Source organism: Centropristis striata, chromosome 21 (assembly GCF_030273125.1).
Source record: "Centropristis striata isolate RG_2023a ecotype Rhode Island chromosome 21, C.striata_1.0, whole genome shotgun sequence".
NCBI classification, from domain to species: Eukaryota; Metazoa; Chordata; class Actinopteri; order Perciformes; family Serranidae; genus Centropristis; species Centropristis striata.
This window is the reverse complement of record NC_081537.1, coordinates 11,144,786-11,166,097: the sequence shown is the minus strand read 5'-3', so window position 1 is coordinate 11,166,097 and position 21,312 is coordinate 11,144,786. Positions and strand designations below refer to the sequence as shown.

Here is a 21,312-nt window from a genome sequence, read left to right as displayed (position 1 = left end):
AAACCCAAATTAAGGTTGTCACAAAAATATGTTGTCATTTTGAACGAATGCCTAATTGATTTGATTACTTTTGTTGCTTGTTTTCCAAATGAAAGTTCACTTTATGGCATCTGTAATCTGTCTTAGTCTCAACTGTGGTCCTTGTTGAGAAAACTAAAGACAAATAATTCAAAGCTTTACGAGAGTGGACACCATATATTTATCTTGACAGTGTAGCACCAGAAACACAGCAAGATCTACTTATGGCGCTTGCTGGGTGGAAATGTATTTTCTCTGACACATTATTCATTCTGTGTCACCATGGAGAAAATAGCCTTTTTTGTGGAGATTGCCACATTGGTTCATCACTCCCCTTAGAAAACCAAGTTCATGGGAGAATGTGCAAACATCTCTGTCTCTATTTAAAATGTCAAATACAGCCAAATGTTTCAAATGTCCCTTCTCTCACTGCCAGTTGGTAGCAGTATGCATGTTGGCAATGCTTTTGATATGCTTCCACTTTTTAATTTGCAGAATGGTTTTCATTTTCAGAGTCTCTCAGCTGGAATTGTTCTCTGAAACTCATGAATAAACAATATAAGCCGTCTGCCCTCCACTTTATCAACAATGACTTAATTTCCTCTCAGTGAAGTTGCCTTATGGATTTAATGAGTAATTATTTAATTTCCCCTTACAAATAGCTGTTTAACAAATTTTGGTGATTTAAACATTTATCAACATTTACATTTTTATCAACTTTTTGGGGGGGACTTGTCTACAGCCATGCTTGCAGCTGTGTGGAGCTGTATATAAACACAGCAATGCTTTGAGGTAAATGCTAACATGTTCATCAACTTAGTTTATTGCATTACATCCTGACGTGATAATTAGCAGTAAATACAAATACGTTTAAGCCATCAAAATGGATTAGACATTAAAAAAGGGGTCTAAGACGATAGCACACTAGCTCTGCTATTTCGTCTATTTTACAAAATGGGTCCATAGTTATGTGATGGTCTGCTTTTATTTTTGTAATGGTTTGCTTCCCTTGTGTGTGCACTTCCTGTTTTATTTTGTAGTTTTGGTTCTGTATGTTGTGTCTAGTTTCACTTCCTGTTTTGTCCCCACACACCTGTGTCTCATTTGTGATTAGGCTTCCCCTTGTTATACCCCGTGTTTCCTCCTACTCCATGTCAGATTGTCTTTGTCTCCCCTGTGAGCACATGTCTGTATTTTGCCTGCCTGTTTTTTTAATTGTTTAGGTGGGGGTTTTTTTCTCCTGTTAGATCTACAATTAAAGATTGGATTTTTGTAAACCAGTCCTCAGTCACTTTTCTTCTGCGCCTGTTCCCTGTTGTGAATTGTTTCAAATGAACAAAATGAACATCATGCTGTGATGAATAAGACTTGAAACCAACAATGAAACCATAAACTCATTGGGAAATGTTTACTGAGGTAATAAATCAAGCGATAAGATGACTTGCATACAATTGGACTTTTTTGCCACCAGTTGAGTCGCCACCTGCTGACCATTGGAAAGCACAACAGGTGTAAGGCACTTAAAACTTCGCCTTCACTTTTCAGGCTCAGAGGTTGCCACTTGCTCAAGATCGAATGCTGATTGGACCATTGTGTGAATAATTGGGGGCTTGTGTCATGTGTCTGGTGGAATTTACAGAAATGAGGCAGAATAATGCTAATAACAAACTGATTTAGAAGAGAGTTTTTTTTCCCCAATGTTATAAAGACACAATTGTCCCAGTCAGTGCCTCATTACAACCGCAGCGCATGGGAGATTATGGATAATAAGACAGAGACAGCTGGCCTTATCATTGTTAGATTATCTTTCTCTCATCGCTTCTGCAATGACAGATTTGTTCAAAGCTTTGGTTAGTTTATTGTAACATAAAATTATTCATTTATCATTATTAGCAGTTGTGTCTTGTTTCCATTTTAAAAGGAGGTGGAGTACTCTTGTGTGATTGCTTGTGTATGCATAATAAAACATTTTAAAAAAATGTAATGCAGACTTTTAAAGAAATATATGTTTAGCACTCTGTTCTTGGCTTATCAACATGTAACATTTATTTTGTTCCATTGACTGCATTGCTTGTGAACCTATCACACAGACTTTGGATTTGTCTGACTCCGTGTCATCCATACAAAGTAGGCAACACACACACACACACACACACACACACACACACACACACACACACACACACAAACACACACACTAAATCTTTCCTTGAATGGTTTCTGAAGTCTCAACTATTATCCAGAGGCTATATGTGTGAACAATGAGCATGCACAGAAATAGAACATACTTTGTCATGGTTGTAATTTTCACAGATAGACTTAGAGATATAGCAGACAGAGGTAAACACAAACATTGACATCCATTCAAGGCCGTGGGAGTGGAAATTAGGCCTGGGACCAGCACACACATTTCCATACTGATAGAAATGTATGAACCATATATGCTGCTTTTCACTGTAAAGCTGCTGCAGAATTTGTTTGAATATTTCAGCATTTTTTTGAGAACCACTTTGTTCCCAGTCAGCAGGAAGATCTTCCTATCCTGCCAGCATTCAAGACAAAGAGCTCCTTTGTGGTTGTTATATTTGTCTCTTGCATTCTCACTCATTTTCACACGGCATATCAATCATTAGAAGCATATAATACCTTTAGATTGTATTCAAGCTCAATGAACTTTCCACAGTCTGAGGGGCAGATTGAATTATCTATCTATTTTTTTTTCTATACTCAATTCATGAGTACAATGGCACTGGAGAGGTTTAATGTTCACCCATAATCAGCATGAGTCATTAAGTTAATTATCCTATTCACCTATTCAATTCTGATGTTGTACTGTTACGGCCGTTGACTTTCTCTAGCCTCTTTGACTGCGTTCAGACTGCCAGCCAAAATCCGATTTTTAGCCCATCCAGATTGGAACTGGATGACAGTTTTGAAGTCTGAACAGTCATAAATCACATGAAATCCATTTTTTGCGAACCAGATCGAAACCACCTTAGTTTCAGATCGCATTTGGACAGATGCGTCTCAGTCTGAACCGCTCCAAACACTCACATCGGTTTTGACTGTCCGTGACGTCACTCAACGCGGCACGCGTAGCGCCGGCAGCGCGGAGACAGGTCTCCACCGGCAGCTGCGCCCGACTCATGCGGCCCGACGGGGGCGTCCATCCGCCCGGTTTCTCCCCTGGTGCGTCTGAGATGTTCTGCACCTCTACTGGACAGTGATAAGGCCAATATACTGAGGTGACCTGCCTCCATCATGTTTGTTGTTGTTGTTCTTGTCGCTGTCGCAATTATATGACGTCTGACGCCGTTCCTACAGCAACCTGTCAGATCAGTCAATAATGTGGCCCACCACGATTCCCGCCAGGACGCTGTGGGCGTTGGAGGCGTGTCCCCAGCTCCATGTCTCCAGTGTCCGCAGAGCTGGTCGGTGTCGGCAAAAGGGCCCTTCTGTGTGGAGTTTGCATGTTCTCCCCGTGTCCACCAAAGATCCCCTTACAGGGGCCTCTCACAAAAACATGCATTGATCCTGGTCGCTATACAGCCTCCCTCTGGTCGGTCGGGGCGCCTGATGGGGGGGAGGAACCGGTGGGAATAACGTGATCCTCCCACACGCTACGTCCCACCGGGGAATCTCCCCCTGTCAGGTGTCAAGAAGCGGCCTGCTAACTCCACATGTATCGGAGGAAGCATGTGGCAGTTCAGGGCTCTCGCCTGCAGTCTGAACGCGGCCTTTGTGGAGGACAGGTGTGTTTTCCTCTCTCTGTGTGTTTCAGGTCCTGCCACGCCCCTCTCTGCATACCTGGTTCACTTTGGCTGCGTTCAGACTGCAGGCGAATCTGATTCAAATCAGATTCCTACTCAAATCCGATTTTTAGGGCTGACTGTCCACACTATTTTTAGCAAGTGTCCAAATCGGATATGGCTCTGTTCAGACTGGGCCACATTATTGACTGATCTGACAGGGTGCCATAGTAACGGCGTCAGAGCATCTGACGTCATCACGGCGTCAGACGTCATATAATTGCGACAGCGACAAGAACAACAACAACAAACATGATGGAGGCAGGTCACCTCAGTATATTGGCCTTATCACTGTCCAGTAGAGGTGCAGAACATCTCAGAGGCACCAGGGGAGAAACCGGGCGGATGGACGCCCCCGTCGGGCCGCATGAGTTGGGCGCGGCTCTCTCCCCACTGACCTGCTTGTAGTTTGTGTTGTAGCTGCTCTTAACACATCCGTTAAATAATTGTGTTTTTGTGTTACAAATAGAGTCAACTTGTTTGCTTAGTGTGTCTGGAAGCCTGGTAGGGGTTCTCTGCCATTTTTCTCCTGTTTTGCTTATTTAGTGTTTTATTGACTTTTGTTTGTTATTTTGGCCTTAGAGACACTGATTTAACTGCTTCCTTTTTCTGTGTTGCTTAGTTGGTTTCTCTGTTTATTCATTTGCCTGTAAATAATTATGATAATTGTTCAACATAGAGTCCAAGCAGCCATTTCTCTGCATAATTTTGTGTTTACTAAATATGTTACTTCCTGTGACCCCTAGACATCAAACTAAGGTCGCAACATGTACAAAGGAGCCATTATACAAGACACATTGTATTAAATAGCAGGGAACAGAAGGACACATGGAGCAAAGCTGAACAACAGTGATGGAAATATTATTCAAATCCCTGACTTAAGTAAAAGTGTCAGTAAAAGTGGTATTAACTAATACCATGCTGCAAAATGACTCCACTACATGTAAAAGTCCTGCATTCAATCATACCTGGCAAGACTACAAAAGTATCAGCATCAAAATGTACTTAAAATATCAAAATGAAAAGTACTTGTTATGCTGAATGGGCATACTCTAATTGTTATAAATGTTCAAAATATGCTATCAAATTATTTGTATGGATGCATTTATGAAAGCAGTGTTTTAATTTAGTAAATATAGGGCCCATTGTAACTACTTAACATACTGTTAAGAGGTTTACAAACAAATGTCAAATCACTTAAAATTGATCACATTTTTATGTTAAATCTTGACATATAATAAGTAAATTTGATACCATTTGTTACATAAAATTGGTGCATTATTTAACCACTTTTAGCTGCTTAAGAATTAATTAAAATGGTCAAAAATCCCTCTAAAATACCACATTAAGACACCAAGACCTCAAGGAACACCATAGTAAAAACCCATGTTCTGTTCAGGAAACTGTTGAGAAACAACCTAATTGTCAATATACCTTTTAACATCCTCTGAATGCTCTAGGTCTCTAGTTTGTGGTTGCAAAGTTCCATGTGGCTGTGATTATCCTAGAGGTCACAGCAGCTCATTTTATACAGTGAGGTCAAGTTTTTTTGTTTTTTTAAATCTATCTCTTGTCGAGCAGCTGCAATTAAATGGTTATGGGCACTAACATGGAACATACATATAAATAAAATTGAGCTCACTGGATCCATAAGAGTCTCAGCTTTCCAGTCATTTTTGCAATTCCAAGACTGTTTAGGGGCCCCAGTATGCAGAAAAAGGCAAATACACTATTTCTACAATAGATAAAAGCTAACATTTATATCGCATGCAAAATTGCATGCTTTCTTCACAAACTGCATGGGATGAGCATAAAGTGAGCATGTCTGTAAAGGGGAGACTTGGGTGACCATAGACCCCATTTTCATTCAGATATCTTGAGTTTAGAGGTCAAGGAACTGTGAAAATGATGTTCCCTCACTAAAAGATAGCATAACTTCTCAGCATTATTGCGCTCCCTTCCCGACAAGATAGCATTGCATACCAATGGGTTCCTCTGAGCTTCTAGTTCATATGATGCAGATATCTTCTTTGTTGCCATAAAAAGAATAAATGCCAAACATCAGCCACTCTGGGAACATTCAAGAGAGCTGTAACTGAAAAGTAATTTCTAGATAGACTATTTTTGTCCTTGGGGCGTATGTGGGCTGGCCTGGGGCGCACTGAGCATGACATGAACATAGCACAGCAATCAATCCGATCTATTCAGTCTGCTCTATAATTTTACCTATTTATCATGCGGAGCTTTCCAGGAGGAAACATTTAAACTCACAGCACACCTGCCTGAGAACATTTATAAAAATAGACTTTGATAGAATAGACTGCTCCTTATAATAAAAGTTACTTTATTTGCTCCTGGTTTCACTGGCAATATATAATGTTGGCTTCTCACATGGCAGTGGAATTGACGCTGATTGGTGGTTTTGTCCCATAATCAGTGTACATGAAAGCACACTGACAACCATATCAAAGCAACAAGAACACTAATGCAGTACTCATTTGGGCCTTTCCTATCGCTATGATTATTTCAAGTGCTGTTAAAGACCATATTGACAATTTTTTTTAAATGATGGCATTTCACTTGCAAGGCTCATAGTACAATTACAATGTGCAAAGAAGGTAATTAAAGGGGATGTCAGGGACCTCAATTTCAAGCCTTAATTTCAAACATAAACAGTCACAAACAGCTTTCAATGCCTAATTGGCCAGATATTTGCTTCTTTTCCTCTTGGTGTCGCAGTACATCCATAGCAGCCATAGCATAACTTTAGGTGCGCTACCATTAGATACTTTTTCCTCTAGTGAGCCGCTATGGGTGTGGTTTGGGAGAGAGAAAGTACCTGCCTCCGGTAGGCATTTTCTGATGGACGCTGAGGGGTTAACTGCTCTGACTGCAGCTGGGAGAGACTGCTGCAGGAGGACTGGGCCACTTGTGAGTGCTTTGGGATGGCGCTTCTGCGATTTCTCTCAGGTATTTGTGTATTTAGAGTGCTTCTGCAGGAGCCCAGAGAAAACTAAGCACTCACATCTCTGATCTCCTGCTGCAAAATAAACCCAGTTAACCCCCTCTTGTTAGCTAATTGGTTGCAGAATTCATTCAAAATGTTGTGTTGTGTTGTTTTTTTAATCTGCTCTGCAGTTTTTATGTGTTCAATTATGGTATTTTATTCTCTTGATGTCTTCTACGGCTTCTCTTGTCGTCTGACATCTTATAGATGGTAGCTGCTAGTTGACTTTTCCTAAAGCTACAGCAGGTTTTGTCAGTGGCGGTTCTAGTTTTACTGTGGGGGCCAAGCAGGGGCCAGTGTTTAATCAGAGGGGCACTTTAAAAAACGGCATAGATGATATTTAAGCATTCAAACCCTTTATTTTAGCTTATTTAAAAATCAAATTTAAATATATTTGGAAGATACAAATACACTGATTGAGACAATGAGACTTACCAACAATAACAACTATTTTTGTACAACAATGACATTTCTAACTTTTGTGCACAATTACTATCTTTTATTTTGAAAGCTTTTATTGCAAAATTAAACTATTATAAAACATACACATTCTGGGTTCATTTTGTGTAGAATGAGTTGTTTGAACAGAAAATAGGTAAGAATAGTTCCGTTGTTCATCGTTATAAATTGATCATTTTATTATTAATTTGACACAGGGGCCACAGCAGGGGCCAAGGGCTTCTTCACAGGGGCAGTGGCCCCTGTAGGCCCCTGTGTATAACCGCCACTGGGTTTTGGAATTAATGAGGAATGCAGGTTTCAAGTTGGAGCACTTCCCTGTCATTTAGTCCAACCCATGCCTATGAGGACATCTGAACAATAAAGTCTTGCGATTCTGTTTATTTGTGCTGCCATAAGTCACATAGTCTTGAAACTTCTGGAGGAAGAGAGATAACATTATTTGTATTACATAACATTTCTGTCACTGATACACCTGATACCCCCAAAAGTGCCTATTTTGCTGCTGAAAAGCATCATTTCTGTCTTTTATTATACTTGCCACTTTTCTCTAAGGCCTCTTCTAATTCATTCGTTTTCCCATTCTTTCGCCCCCAGACTAGCCTCTTGTTGTGTTTGTTGGGGCTACATTGATGCAACTTAATCCTCCCGTCCCACGTTCTCTCCACAGTGGTAATTGAAATGCAGAATGGATTTGTTTCTTCTTTCTTATTCACAAAGATAATAAATAAAGTTCAACTGAGTTCAGATGCAGAAAAATTACATTGCAAAAACAGACTGCATGATAAAAGAATCTATTCAAAACTTGGATGAAGGTAAAGAAACCAACACACTAACCAATTGATTGTGGCCACACCATCCTCAGCCTCATTATTCTCCAGACATCTTATCAATGAAAACACTCACAGGAGGAGACACAAAGGTGGAACAGAAACCTGTCCTTGACTGCAGATTCTATATTCTGTGTTTGTATAAAAGTCTCATCTGAGAAAGTGATTCTTCTTGGAGTCATAGGAGTGTTATGTAAAAAAAAAAGGAGGACACACAAAGGTGGAACAGAATCCTGTCCTTACTGCAGATTCTATATTCTGTGTTTGTATTATATCAAAGAGAACTAGATAATAAAAATGGACAATCTAGCTGCAAAACCTTAACTAAATGCTTGAGTTCAAACCTCAAAGCAGCTATAACTGATATTTTTGAAGATGAAGACAATCTTAAAGTGCCAAAAACTGCAATTCCTAAACTGGCCACTGGTCAATTGTCATTTGTGTCAGCTTTTAAGAAACCTTTGGGTGACATCACAGAGACTACTTCCATTTTCCATACAGATGATGGCCATGAAGTCAACCCCCATCTCCGACTCCCCATTGCATCCACCACTGCCTCCTCTCTGCCAGGCTGTTAGTCTCTGTGTGCTCCAGATGAAGCTAGACTCTTTGAGGACATTGCAACAGTCTCTTGAAGGCAGAATCTCAGTTTAGACGTAGGTCTTAAGTTCAGTTTAAAAAGTTCACTATACATTTTTGAGAACATGCTAAGTTTATTGTGTGTCTAACTGTGTCATTGTCGCATTTCATAAATCATGTAATACTTGCACAAGGTAGAATAGGGAAAGGACAGCTAGCCTCTCTGAAGAACAATGAATACACATTAAAACATGACTGTTATGAAACTCATTAACTCCGCCGTGCAATATGTCTATGCACAACAGATAATTAGAAGAAACCATAATATATCAGTATGTAATTCCTAAAATGCAATATTGACATTGTCATAAAACAAGGCATGTAGTTTTATAGTTTTTTATGAAGATTTTTAGGGAGCATCACTGAATGAAATGTTTCTATCTGCAAATAACCCTTGATTTACATTTTATTCCCATTATTTCCCGTTCATTTCCATAAATCACCCATTTATTCCATTGGAAAAGTTTGCACCTTCAGTGCACCTAAATCTTGCCACTATAGGCTAATTGTGGCTGATTTTGGCATGAATGGACAACCTCATTGGTATTCATAAACTGCACGTAGCTCTTAATTGTTGCTGTCTTTTTATGGTGTCCTACGCAGACCTCTTCTTTCCCCACCTTTCCTTGAACGCATCTCTCTGTGAGGCTGGAAAAAAAACGTCATATCATGCGCGTTCAAGAAATGTATAGAAAGGAAGCGAAAACGCCCCCACCTTTTGATGGTTTTATCGAAAAGTAAGTTGCTGTTAGTAACGAGGAGTTGCTTGTTTTCAAATCCATCGGACTATAATGATTGACAGGCACTTTGTGCTGGACTGACAACTGCTGTGTGCAGGTTCAGGTGCGTCACACAGCGACGCTCAACACGGAGCTTGTCCGCAGCAGCTTCTCACTCTTGAAGGACCTTTCATCTGTAAGTGACACGCTAATATTTTGTTTTCTTTATTTATAGCCCATTGGAACCGTTTAATACAGAAGAGGAAAGGGAATTCATCCAAAGAGCTTTATACATTTTAAGGGAATTTTACTCCAACAATCTGTAAGTAAAAAATTGAATTGAGATGTTTTTATGTGCATTATCTATACGTTTTTAGTATTTATTTCACATTAGAATTATTATTGAATTATTAAACTTGATTTAAACACCATTTAACCTTCTTTTGTGCAATTTAAGGGATGCAACAGTAAAAGTACATGCAGAATAAAGAACTATAAGTTATACTTGTGGTGTGTGTTGGAAGATGCTTTGTGTTCAGCTGCTTGTAGATGTTGTAGTGCTATACCAGGAGATAATTGTTTTGCTCAACAGTGTTGTTTGCCCTGTCTTTATGAATTATGATGACTCAAACAATGCATTAAGGCTTAATGCAAGCTTTGCATTATATTGCTGCCACGTGCAAAGCACAAAAGTATACACAACCTTGCATGGAGCCCTAATTATAATAAATGAATAAGCTGACATGCCACCTGTTACAATAGGGGATCACTTTACAGCTGCTGCTGCTGCTGCTGCTGCTGCTGCTACAGTGAGTCCGTTGAAACCCTTGCAATTGAGGTGCAATATTCCTGTTAGCGTCGTCTGTCTCTATGTGTCAGCCCTGTGACAGGCTGCCAACCACTCAAGGATATACCCCGCCATTCTTCCAATGACAGCTGGGATCAGCTCCATGCCTCCTGCAAGGAAACAGATAATGAATTAGTGAATTCCTATAAGCCAATGGGAAAAGAGGTTGTGTAAAGCTTTGGTTTAATGAAATCACACTGCTGGTTGTAAATATGATGCACTGATGATAATAGCAACTGAAACACTTTTTAAAAAATGCAATGAGTTACATTATGCTTCTTGCCACAGCGAGGGGGAGACCTCCACATGATGCAGTTTCTGGACTTAAAAGATAAGAAATTGATCCCGACGTGGTCTCCTTGAGCTGCTACAGGCGATAACTGCCAAAAGCCACTTACCAGGAGAAAAAAATAAGTGTTTGGCGGTCTGTTGATACAGCAGCAGGCTGCGCTAAGCCTGAGGTGGCATCAACACAGATGAAGGGGCTTCCTCAGAGATTGCTTTGCAAATGAATACATTGCCACTACAGCTGTGCCACAGGCCACACTGCCAACCTCAAATATTTATAACACAATATCACATTTTTGTTTTGTTTTGGCAAATGGCACCAAGTCAAAAAGTAATTTACAATGCCCTCTGGTCAAAGAGAAAATGGAGAAAAACAGCAATATTTCTGTTTAAAGTTCTTTGATTAAGTGTTTGTCAACACTAGATTACAGTCTGCAATGTCATTATTCCAGAGTTACATTATAACCTTTTGTCTAAGCTGGCTTAAAGCAGTTACTCACTGTCTAATTATCTGCTCCCACCAGACAGCTGCTGCGTAAGGAATTAATACACATCTATGTAGAACCCAGTGAATGATTGTAATTACTCCCTAGACCAAACCGGTAAACCTCCTTTTTTATATCTGTATAATGTTATATATATAACTTTATTGACACATTACCTTGGATACGCATTGCTCTACTTCTCTCCGCTTGCCTTGTTAGTGACCTGTCAATCAAAAGGTAGCCACATAGCAAATCTACATTCTATTTTCTTCTGGGGCCCTTATTTGAACTATTAACATAGATTTTTTACTGGCGATTGAGGCCATAGTGTTGTCCTAAAAATTTTTTTTTGAGGTAATAAATCAAGTGAGAAGTTTTCTCATTTTGCACTGAAATTAATGAACAGATTTTTTTTTTCAGCCAAACTTAGCACCCCCTGCTGGAATTTTTGGTAAAATGCAGCTTAAGGCACTTTCTGGTTCGCCTCCTTGCTCAGACCCGGAGTGGCCATAGTAATTATGAAGGATGCCAAGAAGAAAAAGACGTTAGGAAATGCAAAAAGCAAAGGAGAAAGTGGAAATACAGACTATAAAGAATGAAAAGGTCCACTTCAGACTATGACCCAGGAGTGTTCATGTAGTATGAAGCCAACTGTCAATGTTGTTACTTAAGGTAAAGTTGTAACCTTACTTCTGTATTGTGTGTCACACCAACGTATTACCATTTACCAACTTAATTCACCTTTGGCACACTGTAAAAAAAATCTGTTTAATTTACGGTGAAATACCGGCAGCTGTGGTTGCCAGAATTTCACTGTAAAAAATACAGGGAGTTTTCTACTGTAAATTTAAATGTAAAAATCAGCAAAAACTGTAATTTAGACTGAGTAGTGCCTTTATTTTTAGGGTGATTGTGTCCTTGTGACATTATGGTATTTCTCCATTCATTTTACATGAAAAAACTGTGTGTTTTCTACAGTCTAAAAGTTTTGCATTATTCCTTGATTTACGGTAATTACAAGCATCTACTACGGTGATATTACATTTTTAATTTTACGCCCTATTTCTGATGCAATTTGACAGTGTTTTACTGTAATTTTTTACAAACATTTTTTACAGTGCAGTCATGTCACCTCTCTAACTACATCTTCCAGCAGTCACAGCCGTCATGGTCATTTGTAAGTTTTGGATGCACTTTTTCAATCAGTAACTTAGGGGAGTTGTTTTGTTGCCTAAACCCATAGTAACTGTGAATGTTTGGGGGGACTTGTTGAGGAAGAAAGTGCTACTACTGAACAGTAATTCCTCAGCTATAATGAAGGTGCACCAAGAGTGCAAAAGAAACACTGACCAATCAGAACAAACTAGGCTTTTTTTTTTTTTTTTTAGCAGGGGGGTTTAAAGAGACATGCCCTAAAATGAAGCATTTCAGACTGAGGGTGATACAGGTACAGGCTCAGTATCGGAAAAAGAATGATTTAAAAAAAATTCAATAGTTTAAACATGTATACAAGTATACAAGAACTGTGTAGGTGATGATAATAGTAATATAGTGTGGATTTTATAATTCTTAAAATGTAGAAAAATAAGATGGTCCTACACTTATAACAGCCTCCTTTCTTCATCTCCACTTTCAGGGAAAGAAATGTTACATGACAGCATGCTCATAGAGATACAATGACCTTGGAAAGCACATAAAAGGATTTATTAACAACACAACCACTTAGTTTAACAAGCATGGCTATATATGTGGCCTTCGCATGTTATATAAGAAAATAATTGCACATCTTAGGAGTAGGGTGCATCATATTACTATCTATGTGTTATATTATAATTATATATGCTCATATGAACGGTTTCTGGATTTTTTTAATCTTGAAAATTGAATTCTATTGTTAAAAACATTCTCATGCAGAGTATTTTTTTTGGGGGGGGGGGGGCCTTTTTGCTTATTTTTGATCAAAATAGTTCATACCAGATATATTCCAGACATATCTTGGAGTTGGAGACTATGCTATCAGTTTTCTATGCAGATTGAAAATAAATACTTGATCTCTGAGTTTGCTGTTGAAGTACACTGTTGTCCCACAATGCAATGTACAAAGGACAAGAAGCAGAAGCCACCTGCTGCCACAGAACATTAAATCAAATTGATGGTTGGGAAAGAGAGAAAAATAAATTGAACTTTGGAAAAACGTTTGCCTTTTCTTTGTATAATTTGCAGTCACACCTCCAAAGCGCTGTGTATTTTGTGTCTGTGGCTGGCATATTTTATAAAATTAACAGAAAAGCACTTATTGGATAGTAATTGAGAAAAATAGAGTACATGTTGTTAACCATTATTGGACAAAGCAGATAGCATGTGTCTGAGAAAATGATGGGAAAGGGGGAATAAGGTCTTGTTTACTAAAGGGCAAAATGCTTTTCATGTCGATGATTATTTTCAGGGGAGCAATTTCCATGGGAAATCAATTTTCTGCTGGAAAGTGCCAGAAGTAACCCCATCCTTCTGCCCCTTTTATTGAGAATTGGGGTTTGTTGGCAGCAAATTTTGAAGGGGGGATCAGGTCAACAAAAATATATCGATATAGCTGAGCACTTTGTGACACGTTGTTCTGCTCATAAATGTTAAGTAAACCTATGAAGGTGTATAAGGGATCAAAACATTAGTGTTTGGCTCTCTGAAGTCCATTTCTGTGCTCAACTATGACCCATAGCTCACATTTGATGATGCATTGGAGGTTTTTTTTTCTTGAGAATGGATAAAAAAAAAGGTCAGAAACCCCTCCAGAATATTACATCGATACACCAAGACTTCAGAACAACAAAGAAAAACCATGCTGTCATTTGTTTTTTTAAATCTTTGGTCATTTTGGAGATTTCTAGTTTTAGGCTGTGATTATACTAGAAATCACAACAGGTTATTTAAAGTAAAAGTCAAGTTTAATATATAAAAAAGCTCTCACTGCAATGAAATGGCTACTACATCATCAGAAATAAAATTGGGCACATTAAATCCACAAGCTTCTCGAGATGATCTACAATGATTCCCAATTTATGCAATTCACAGGCTGTTTAGTGACCCTAGTGTGCAGAAATATTCAATAGGCAGAAAATAATGCATGAGGAAATCATTGTGGTTTTTGCCTTAAACTGTCTAAAGGGGAGACTTGTGGCTACCCATAGAGTCCATTTTCATTCATATCTTGAGCCTGTGACAGCCTCTGAGAGGGAAAATCAGAAGAAGAATGGTTGGTACCAATGGAATCCTCAGATCTTCTATTTTCATATGACATCAGTATCTGCTCTAGCCATGAAAATTGAGCCCACTACATCCTCTGAAAGAAAAGAAAAAATGGCAAAAAATCTGATGTTCTGATTTTAGGGGAATGCTAACATGCAGTCTTCAGCAATGTAGTTCAATTCACAAATGAATGCTTACTTACTATAAATATTAATATTTTCTGATGTATTTTGTTGTAAATGTCCTTACAGTGCAAGATGGCCAGTGGGAAAGTCTTGGAGGAGACTTATCTGAAGTGGGTCCAGTACAAAGAAGATTGTTTCAAAATGATACTAAATGAGCCGCTCCCTCAAAGTAAGAAGAAACTTCATTCATTTAGTACTCAATCATCATGCAAAAGGAAATATGGCAAGAGGTGGAAAAGGAACAAGGAATTGTCAAATTACATTATTTAAATTTTCACCGAAAAGAATGGTCTGTATTATTTTGTTTTGATTTGAGGAACTGAAGCCTTCTCAGTTTCATATTGTTTGTGTTTATAGTGGGCTTGTTCTGTAACCGGACATTTGACAGATACGCCTGCTGGCCAGATGCTTCTGCTGGCTCTATGGTCAACATCTCATGCCCTTTATACCTGCCCTGGTATGACAAAGGTAAATCACACTTTCAGTGAGTCTAACTTTTTAAAAACTAAATAAAATGGATGGATGGCATTTGACAGATATGCCAGGATAGCCTGACCCACACAAAGTGACAAAATACAGCTACAAGCAAGTGATAAAAATGACACGCGAGCTTGCAGTTTTCCCTTGTTGACATTCTTTGTAGCTAATCGGCTATTGGCTCAAGGGACAGTAAGCTTAGTTTAGCACAAAAACTAGAAACAGGGAGGGCTGCTAGCCTCATTCTGTCCAAAGGTAACAAAGTGCACCTGCCAACAAAGTTCATACAACATGTTAGCTACTATAGTCTTTGTGCTTGAGCTAACAAGCTACTGATAGCCTATTCGCAGCTGTCTTCAGTGTATGAAATCGTCACTTTGTTAAAATATTCGCCTAACATTTTTAAAGTTTTGAAGGAAACACAAAAAACTTCACCAAAAGTGTAACATATGACATTTATTGATCATTTCACTCAAAAAGGATGTAACAAAGGATGGCTGTTGGCATAGTAATAACACTGTGTGTAAATTATGTAACTTAAGAGAAATAAATGACTTAGGCAATTTTTTGAACATGCCTTTGTGACTTAAGCAAGATATGGTAACACTTTATTTTGAAGGTGTCTACATAAGAGTCACACAAGCCTGTCAGAAACATGACTTGACAAGTACCATGAGCATTAATGTTACTTCAAAGCGTCACTAATGTTCATGACACATCCCATGTCATGTTTATGGCACGCTCATGTCACTCTTCAAAACACCTTCAAAATAAAGTGTTACCATATCTTGCTTAAGTCACAAAGGCATGTTAAAAAAATGGCTAAGTCACATTTTATTTTGACTTAGGCATAAAAAATCAGCTTAAGTCACACACTTGACATAGGCCATTATCTGAAAGGGGTAAAATCACATGATCTGATCAACTGAGGATGTAATTGATTTCACCATAGGTGGCAGGCGTCATGAGGAGATGATTTAGGTAAAAAAAAAAAAAAAAAAAATTTTGACAAGAAATGACTTAGGCGATTATTTTAACAGTGTGACGAAATGTATGTTGTGATTGGCTTCAACCTCTTGTGGCCCTAATTATGAGAAGGGCTGGCTGTGTCTCTTCCAGTGTCCCATGGTGTTGTACGTCGGATTTGTGGCTCTGACGGCCTCTGGGAGAGAGATGACTATGGACAGGTGTGGAGAGACATGAGCCAGTGTGAGGAGGAAAAAGAGGTCGCTTCTCAGGAAGTAAGACAACCAGCTTGTCTCCAGCTTGGGGATTAATTTGTTGCAGCCATTAGCACTTCTTTTTACTCCAACAATATTGTCTATTGAGGAAACTAGGGTTGTTTCTTGTCAGATCTAGGTCATGTAAACATCTACGAGTATAGGTGATATGTGCTCAGTTTTTTGTGATATGTTCACTTTACCTTTATGTTGTTAAAGCTCGCAACTTAGTCAAATCATACAGTTTGGTGCCTTTAACATTTTAGAAATTGACACATCATAAAGAAAAAAAGCCATTTCACCGTCCACCATAATCAACATGTACATTCAGCATCATATCTCCTAACCCTCATATGTCTGCCATAATGTTTTGATGGTGAAGGATTACAGGGATGCTATATACAACATCATAAACTGTTTAGGTGTATAGTTAATGGTAAATTTAGTGATGTTGTGAGAAGGAAAGTATTTGAAAACATAAAGCTGTGCACTTTACGGAGGCTGTTTTGCATTGGCTATGCTCCTGGCAGCCTTTTTGCAAACATAATTTAAGAATTAAATGTACTGGCTTGTGTCCATCCAGCCCAAGTGTGTTGGAGATGGCATAATTGGTGCTTCCGTCAAGTGCCTATTACCAGCATAGTTCTCCTTGGATTGCTGCTCATAAATTGGCTGCACTAGTGCCTCCGTGGAATGTCATTCATTCATCTTCCTTTGTTTGTGAACAACTCAGGATTGTAATTTGTGCTCCACAAGAAATGACTTCCTGTGTGATGCTTTTTGGAGCTATTGACGGAGCCATGAAAGCTTCTGTTGCCATAGCATTCCAGGTACATACTGTGTTCTGACGCTTTGTTGTAACATGGCGCATTAACCCACTAATGTGTCCTACAGTGCCAAGATTTTCAGGTTAGATTTTACAGGAAACAACAGTTTTTGTAACCACTGATATCTAGTTATTTCAGAAATGATAGGTCATTCACTACAATTTAAAAGGTTTTACTTGTTGATTTGTCCTCACAGCTGTGGTTCAAACAACTGATGGTGAGCTTCAGGATGTTGTACACTGTAGGCTATTCCCTGTCCCTCTTCACCCTCTTAACGGCTCTTGTTATTCTCCTGAGCTTCAGGTAAGCTGTTGAACAAATGTGTCTAATTGTCTTATCAAGATTCCCTCCTCTTTGACAAATGCTGCCAAGTGGTTTCAAGTGGAGCGGAGATGGCAGGCAGCCACATTAATTCTAAATACAAATCAGATACTCCACAATGGCAAATCATCAGCATTTATATCTTTAGTGTACACAGTGAGGAGAAGAAACAGAAGAAGATAAAAAAGGTGAAGTGATTAATAGGCCCTCAAACAATGTCACTACATCTTAAAATATAATACAAATTTAATGCAAATTACATGCTTTTGTAAGTCAGCCACCGTTTTAAAGAATGAAAAACAACATGGCTTTTTTATGTCTCATGACAGGAGACTACACTGCACCAGGAATTACATTCATGCTAACCTCTTCCTGTCCCTCATCCTGCGAGCTGTATCTGTCATTATTAAGGACACCATGCTGGATCGCCACTGGGGCCGAGAAATCCTGAAACAGACCGATGTGATTGAGATTCTCAGTCACCAGGTGAAATTTACTGATGATGGTTTGCTTTAGTCTTTTCTCGTAATTTAAACAGTTTCCTGCAACATGTTTATTTTATGTCCTTTTGATCTAGGCTGCTATTGGCTGCCGGGTAGCACAGGTAATGATGCAGTACTGTGTCCTGGCCAACCACTATTGGTTCTTTGGAGAGGCAATTTATTTGTACTCTGTGCTTATTGCCTCAGTGTTCATCGACAACAACAAATATTTACCTTACATCTGTCTTGGCTGGGGTAAGTTTAATCTCTTTCTCTCCAAATTAGCACGTGTCTAAGGTGTTTCTGGGATTCATTAGCTAGATTTCTTATGCGGCAGCAGAGCATGCACATGAATGAAAGTTCACTTGCAATGAAAGTAGTGGTAGTGGTAGCACTGGCTTATAACTTACCGCTACTCTCTTGTCTGAAAAATGAAGATGCCGATGGCCATAATGCCAAACTCCAGTCGGCAAATCTGTAGTCCACAAACCAGTGGGTCACAACAGGTTGCTTATGTCATGTTTTTGTTTTGTCCAGTCTATGTTTTTCTTAATATACATTTCATGTCAAAGAACCAGTGAACTAACATAAGGTTAATGGCTGATTTAAAACATACCCATGAAATGCCTTTTAAAAAACAAATGAATGTAATAAGAACTGGCGATATTAACACCGGCATTAATGTGTTTCATCACAGCTCAAAAAACTTTGCAGTACCTTTTCTTTTACAGCACCTGCAGCACTGAATGCTACTGTCCTTTCTGTCTTTTTCTTAGGAACTCCAGTTCTATTTGTGGTTCCCTGGGTGGTGATGAAGCAATTAAAAGAAAACAAAGAGTAAGTGTGTGTGCAGGAGTGTGAAATGACCCCATGTGCCTGATCACGTCTTGTCTACCCCCCTGCCCCCACTGATCTAGATGAGACAGTGGAGAACTTGTAACAGCTGCCTTGTTTTCCTCAGGTGTTGGGCTGTCAATGAGAACATGAACTATTGGTGGATCATTCGTTTCCCAATTCTTTTTGCTTCACTAGTAAGGATGACTTGTGCAAATAGTCCACTCAGTGCATGCATTTTGGACTCCGCTGTATGATATGTTGCATGCACATATTTTTCTCACAGGGTGCCAAAAGTAATACTTATATTTTCTGATTTAACAGATTAACTTTCTGATTTTCATGAAGATCCTGAAAGTCATTTTTTCAAAATTACGGGCCAACAACCAGAGTGGATACCCTGATTACAAACTTCGGCAAGTTTTCTCAGTGTATTTTTCAAACCAAGGCCATGACCCTGGCTGTCACAGGATGTCTTAACAAGGAATGTTGACCAGAAGCAATATGTTTCATGTTGTGACAAATGACTCTGCTGTTTGATCTGTCCTGTTAGGCTTGCCAAGGCAACCCTGACCCTCATCCCTTTGTTTGGGGTTCATGAGATCATTTTTATCTTTGCGACAGATGAGCAGACAACAGGTGTTCTGCGCTACATAAAAGTCTTCTTCACCCTTTTTCTCAATTCATTTCAGGTAGGTTGAATTAGATCACAGAGTAAGTGCTTATTATATATGATTTTGCAAAACGATGTAACCATGTAGACGTTATCTAATGCGTTCCTATGTAGAAAATGTACAGACTTTTCTGTACTGTTTTGCAGGGCTTTCTGGTGGCTGTGCTTTACTGCTATGCCAATAAAGAGGTTTGTTGTTCCATCTCATATTCTCATTTCATTTTTTACCCTACAGTACATATAAGTTACTGATAAACTGAGTTAAAATGGATCTCCATTGTAAAAGTGTAGAATTTGTCATATTAAAACATGCAGCTGGACAGATCATCTAAGGATGCATTAGGGAAACAAAAGACATAATTAAATGTTTTAGTCATTCATTTTTTCCAATCGAAGTTGGCTATTACTTTATTTCATTCATTTGTGTGTAATCGATTTCGTTAATGGTGAATGACTACTGTTTCCATTCAATTTTCAAGCATCAGTCTGGAAAATGTCATAAATATGGTTCACACAATGACATTAACTCTGAAATGCTCACCTCTAGGTCAGGACAGAGCTGAGCAGGAAGTTACGCAGCTGGAGGGTAGAGACTGAGATGGTGTGTTGTGGACAGTGACTAGCCGTTTTTGACTCTCGAGTAGAAACTTTCTCTATTGCCACCGTGCCAGACCGCAACAGATCCCGCGCTACACCAGTGAGGGCGATGCCTGATGGTTCACCCACTCCTGAGAGTTCATCTATTTTTAGACGGCAAGTTCAGCCAGTGTCCCCACAGCCTGATCCTTTTTTGCTGCACTGTCCATCAGTAGTAAATAGAGATAACAGCCTGCAGCATGGGGGCCAGGAAGACACTGGACAATCACCTGTTGCAATGCAGGTGCCCTTCATCATTCACCTTCAAGACCCTGTGGAGTTACTCCCACATGTTGTTGATATAGATTCAGATTAAATACATTTTTGCATTTACTGAACATTTTGAGATTTTATGTACTGTGCTGTGAATATGCAAAATTGTGAATAAGTAATGATTATTTAAATTGTGTCCTGTACATCTGTCAATATGTAAATAAGTGATTGTCATTTAGGACTTATTTAATACATATTGAGTTAAAAATAAAAAGGATATTTGTTTACATTGACTTCTGTTAATGATGGAAGTGGTGAATCCATGACATTTCGGGAAGAACGAACAAAACAACAGCAACAGAAACTCAAGTCCTAAAAAAAGCTTGAAATGCACAAATATATACAGTGTATTGGTTAGAACATATATTGGGTGAGAAGTTTGACCTTTATGACCTTTTTGCTCTCGTACTGTACATTCACAAGTGCCAAGTGTTTATCGTTTGTATTCATTTTTACTGTGTGAACTTCATTACCCATTTTTATTTTTATTTTTAATTTAATTTAATTAATTTTTTTGTCTTTATTGACAATTAAGGAACATTACAATCATGAGGTCAGATTAAAAAGGGATTACAAGAAACAAATACCACGAAACAAAGAACTAATCAGGAGAAATAGTAGTAAAAAAATAATAATAATAATAATAAAAAGAAAAAGACGTACATACATTGATCACGCAGAGAGTATGAAGTACATAAAGTCTGTGCATTCACTGATAATAAAAAATATATAGTTATTAGAAATGAAGGTTATACATTCATCAGGCTGTTTGTGGCTCATTTTTTGTATTTTACAATTCTGACAGACTTAAGAAGATAGTTAAATTCAAGTAGAAACACCTTTAAAACTTTTGGCATAGCTTTGAGAGATCTGTGTTTGTGTATAAAGAACTTACAAGAGAGAATTAAGAAATTGGTTACAAATTCAACAGATTTTTTACAATGAGTAAAATAACAAAGAACATTTTTTTTGGTGAATAGGTATGAGACACTAAGAAAGTTAGATAAATGATTTCTCAAGTCCATCCAAAAATCCTGCAC

The 21,312-nt window shown here is 38.6% G+C and overlaps 1 protein-coding gene across 2 annotated transcripts; it reads left to right on the top strand.

The window, feature by feature from the left end:
* The first annotated feature begins 9,450 nt into the window (after window positions 1-9,450).
* LOC131959584 (glucagon receptor-like) lies at window positions 9,451-20,487 on the top strand. 2 transcript variants are annotated; one of them, XM_059324792.1, is made up of 14 exons: window positions 9,451-9,605; window positions 9,717-9,803; window positions 14,596-14,698; window positions 14,887-14,997; window positions 16,126-16,247; window positions 17,250-17,356; window positions 17,704-17,860; window positions 17,952-18,111; window positions 18,633-18,693; window positions 18,818-18,887; window positions 19,015-19,106; window positions 19,244-19,382; window positions 19,511-19,552; window positions 19,911-20,487. In XM_059324792.1, exons 3-14 carry the CDS (start codon window positions 14,602-14,604, stop codon window positions 19,980-19,982), a joined length of 1,230 nt encoding a protein of 409 aa, XP_059180775.1. In that variant the 5' UTR covers window positions 9,451-9,605; window positions 9,717-9,803; window positions 14,596-14,601; the 3' UTR covers window positions 19,983-20,487. The 2 variants fall into 2 exon arrangements, with proteins under 2 accessions (XP_059180775.1, XP_059180774.1); XM_059324791.1 differs by lacking the exon at window positions 9,717-9,803 and having other exon boundaries at window positions 9,451-9,677.
* The last annotated feature ends 825 nt before the right edge of the window (window positions 20,488-21,312 follow it).

Coding starts and splice junctions, on each gene's coding strand:
- LOC131959584 (XM_059324792.1), top strand. CDS start 14,602: ATGGCCAGTGGGAAAGTCTTGGAGGAGACTTATCTGAAGTGGGTCCAG. Junction 18,112..18,632: donor TTACATCTGTCTTGGCTGGG/GTAAGTTTAATC, acceptor TCTTTTTCTTAG/GAACTCCAGTTCTATTTGTG. Junction 18,694..18,817: donor CAATTAAAAGAAAACAAAGA/GTAAGTGTGTGT, acceptor TGTTTTCCTCAG/GTGTTGGGCTGTCAATGAGA.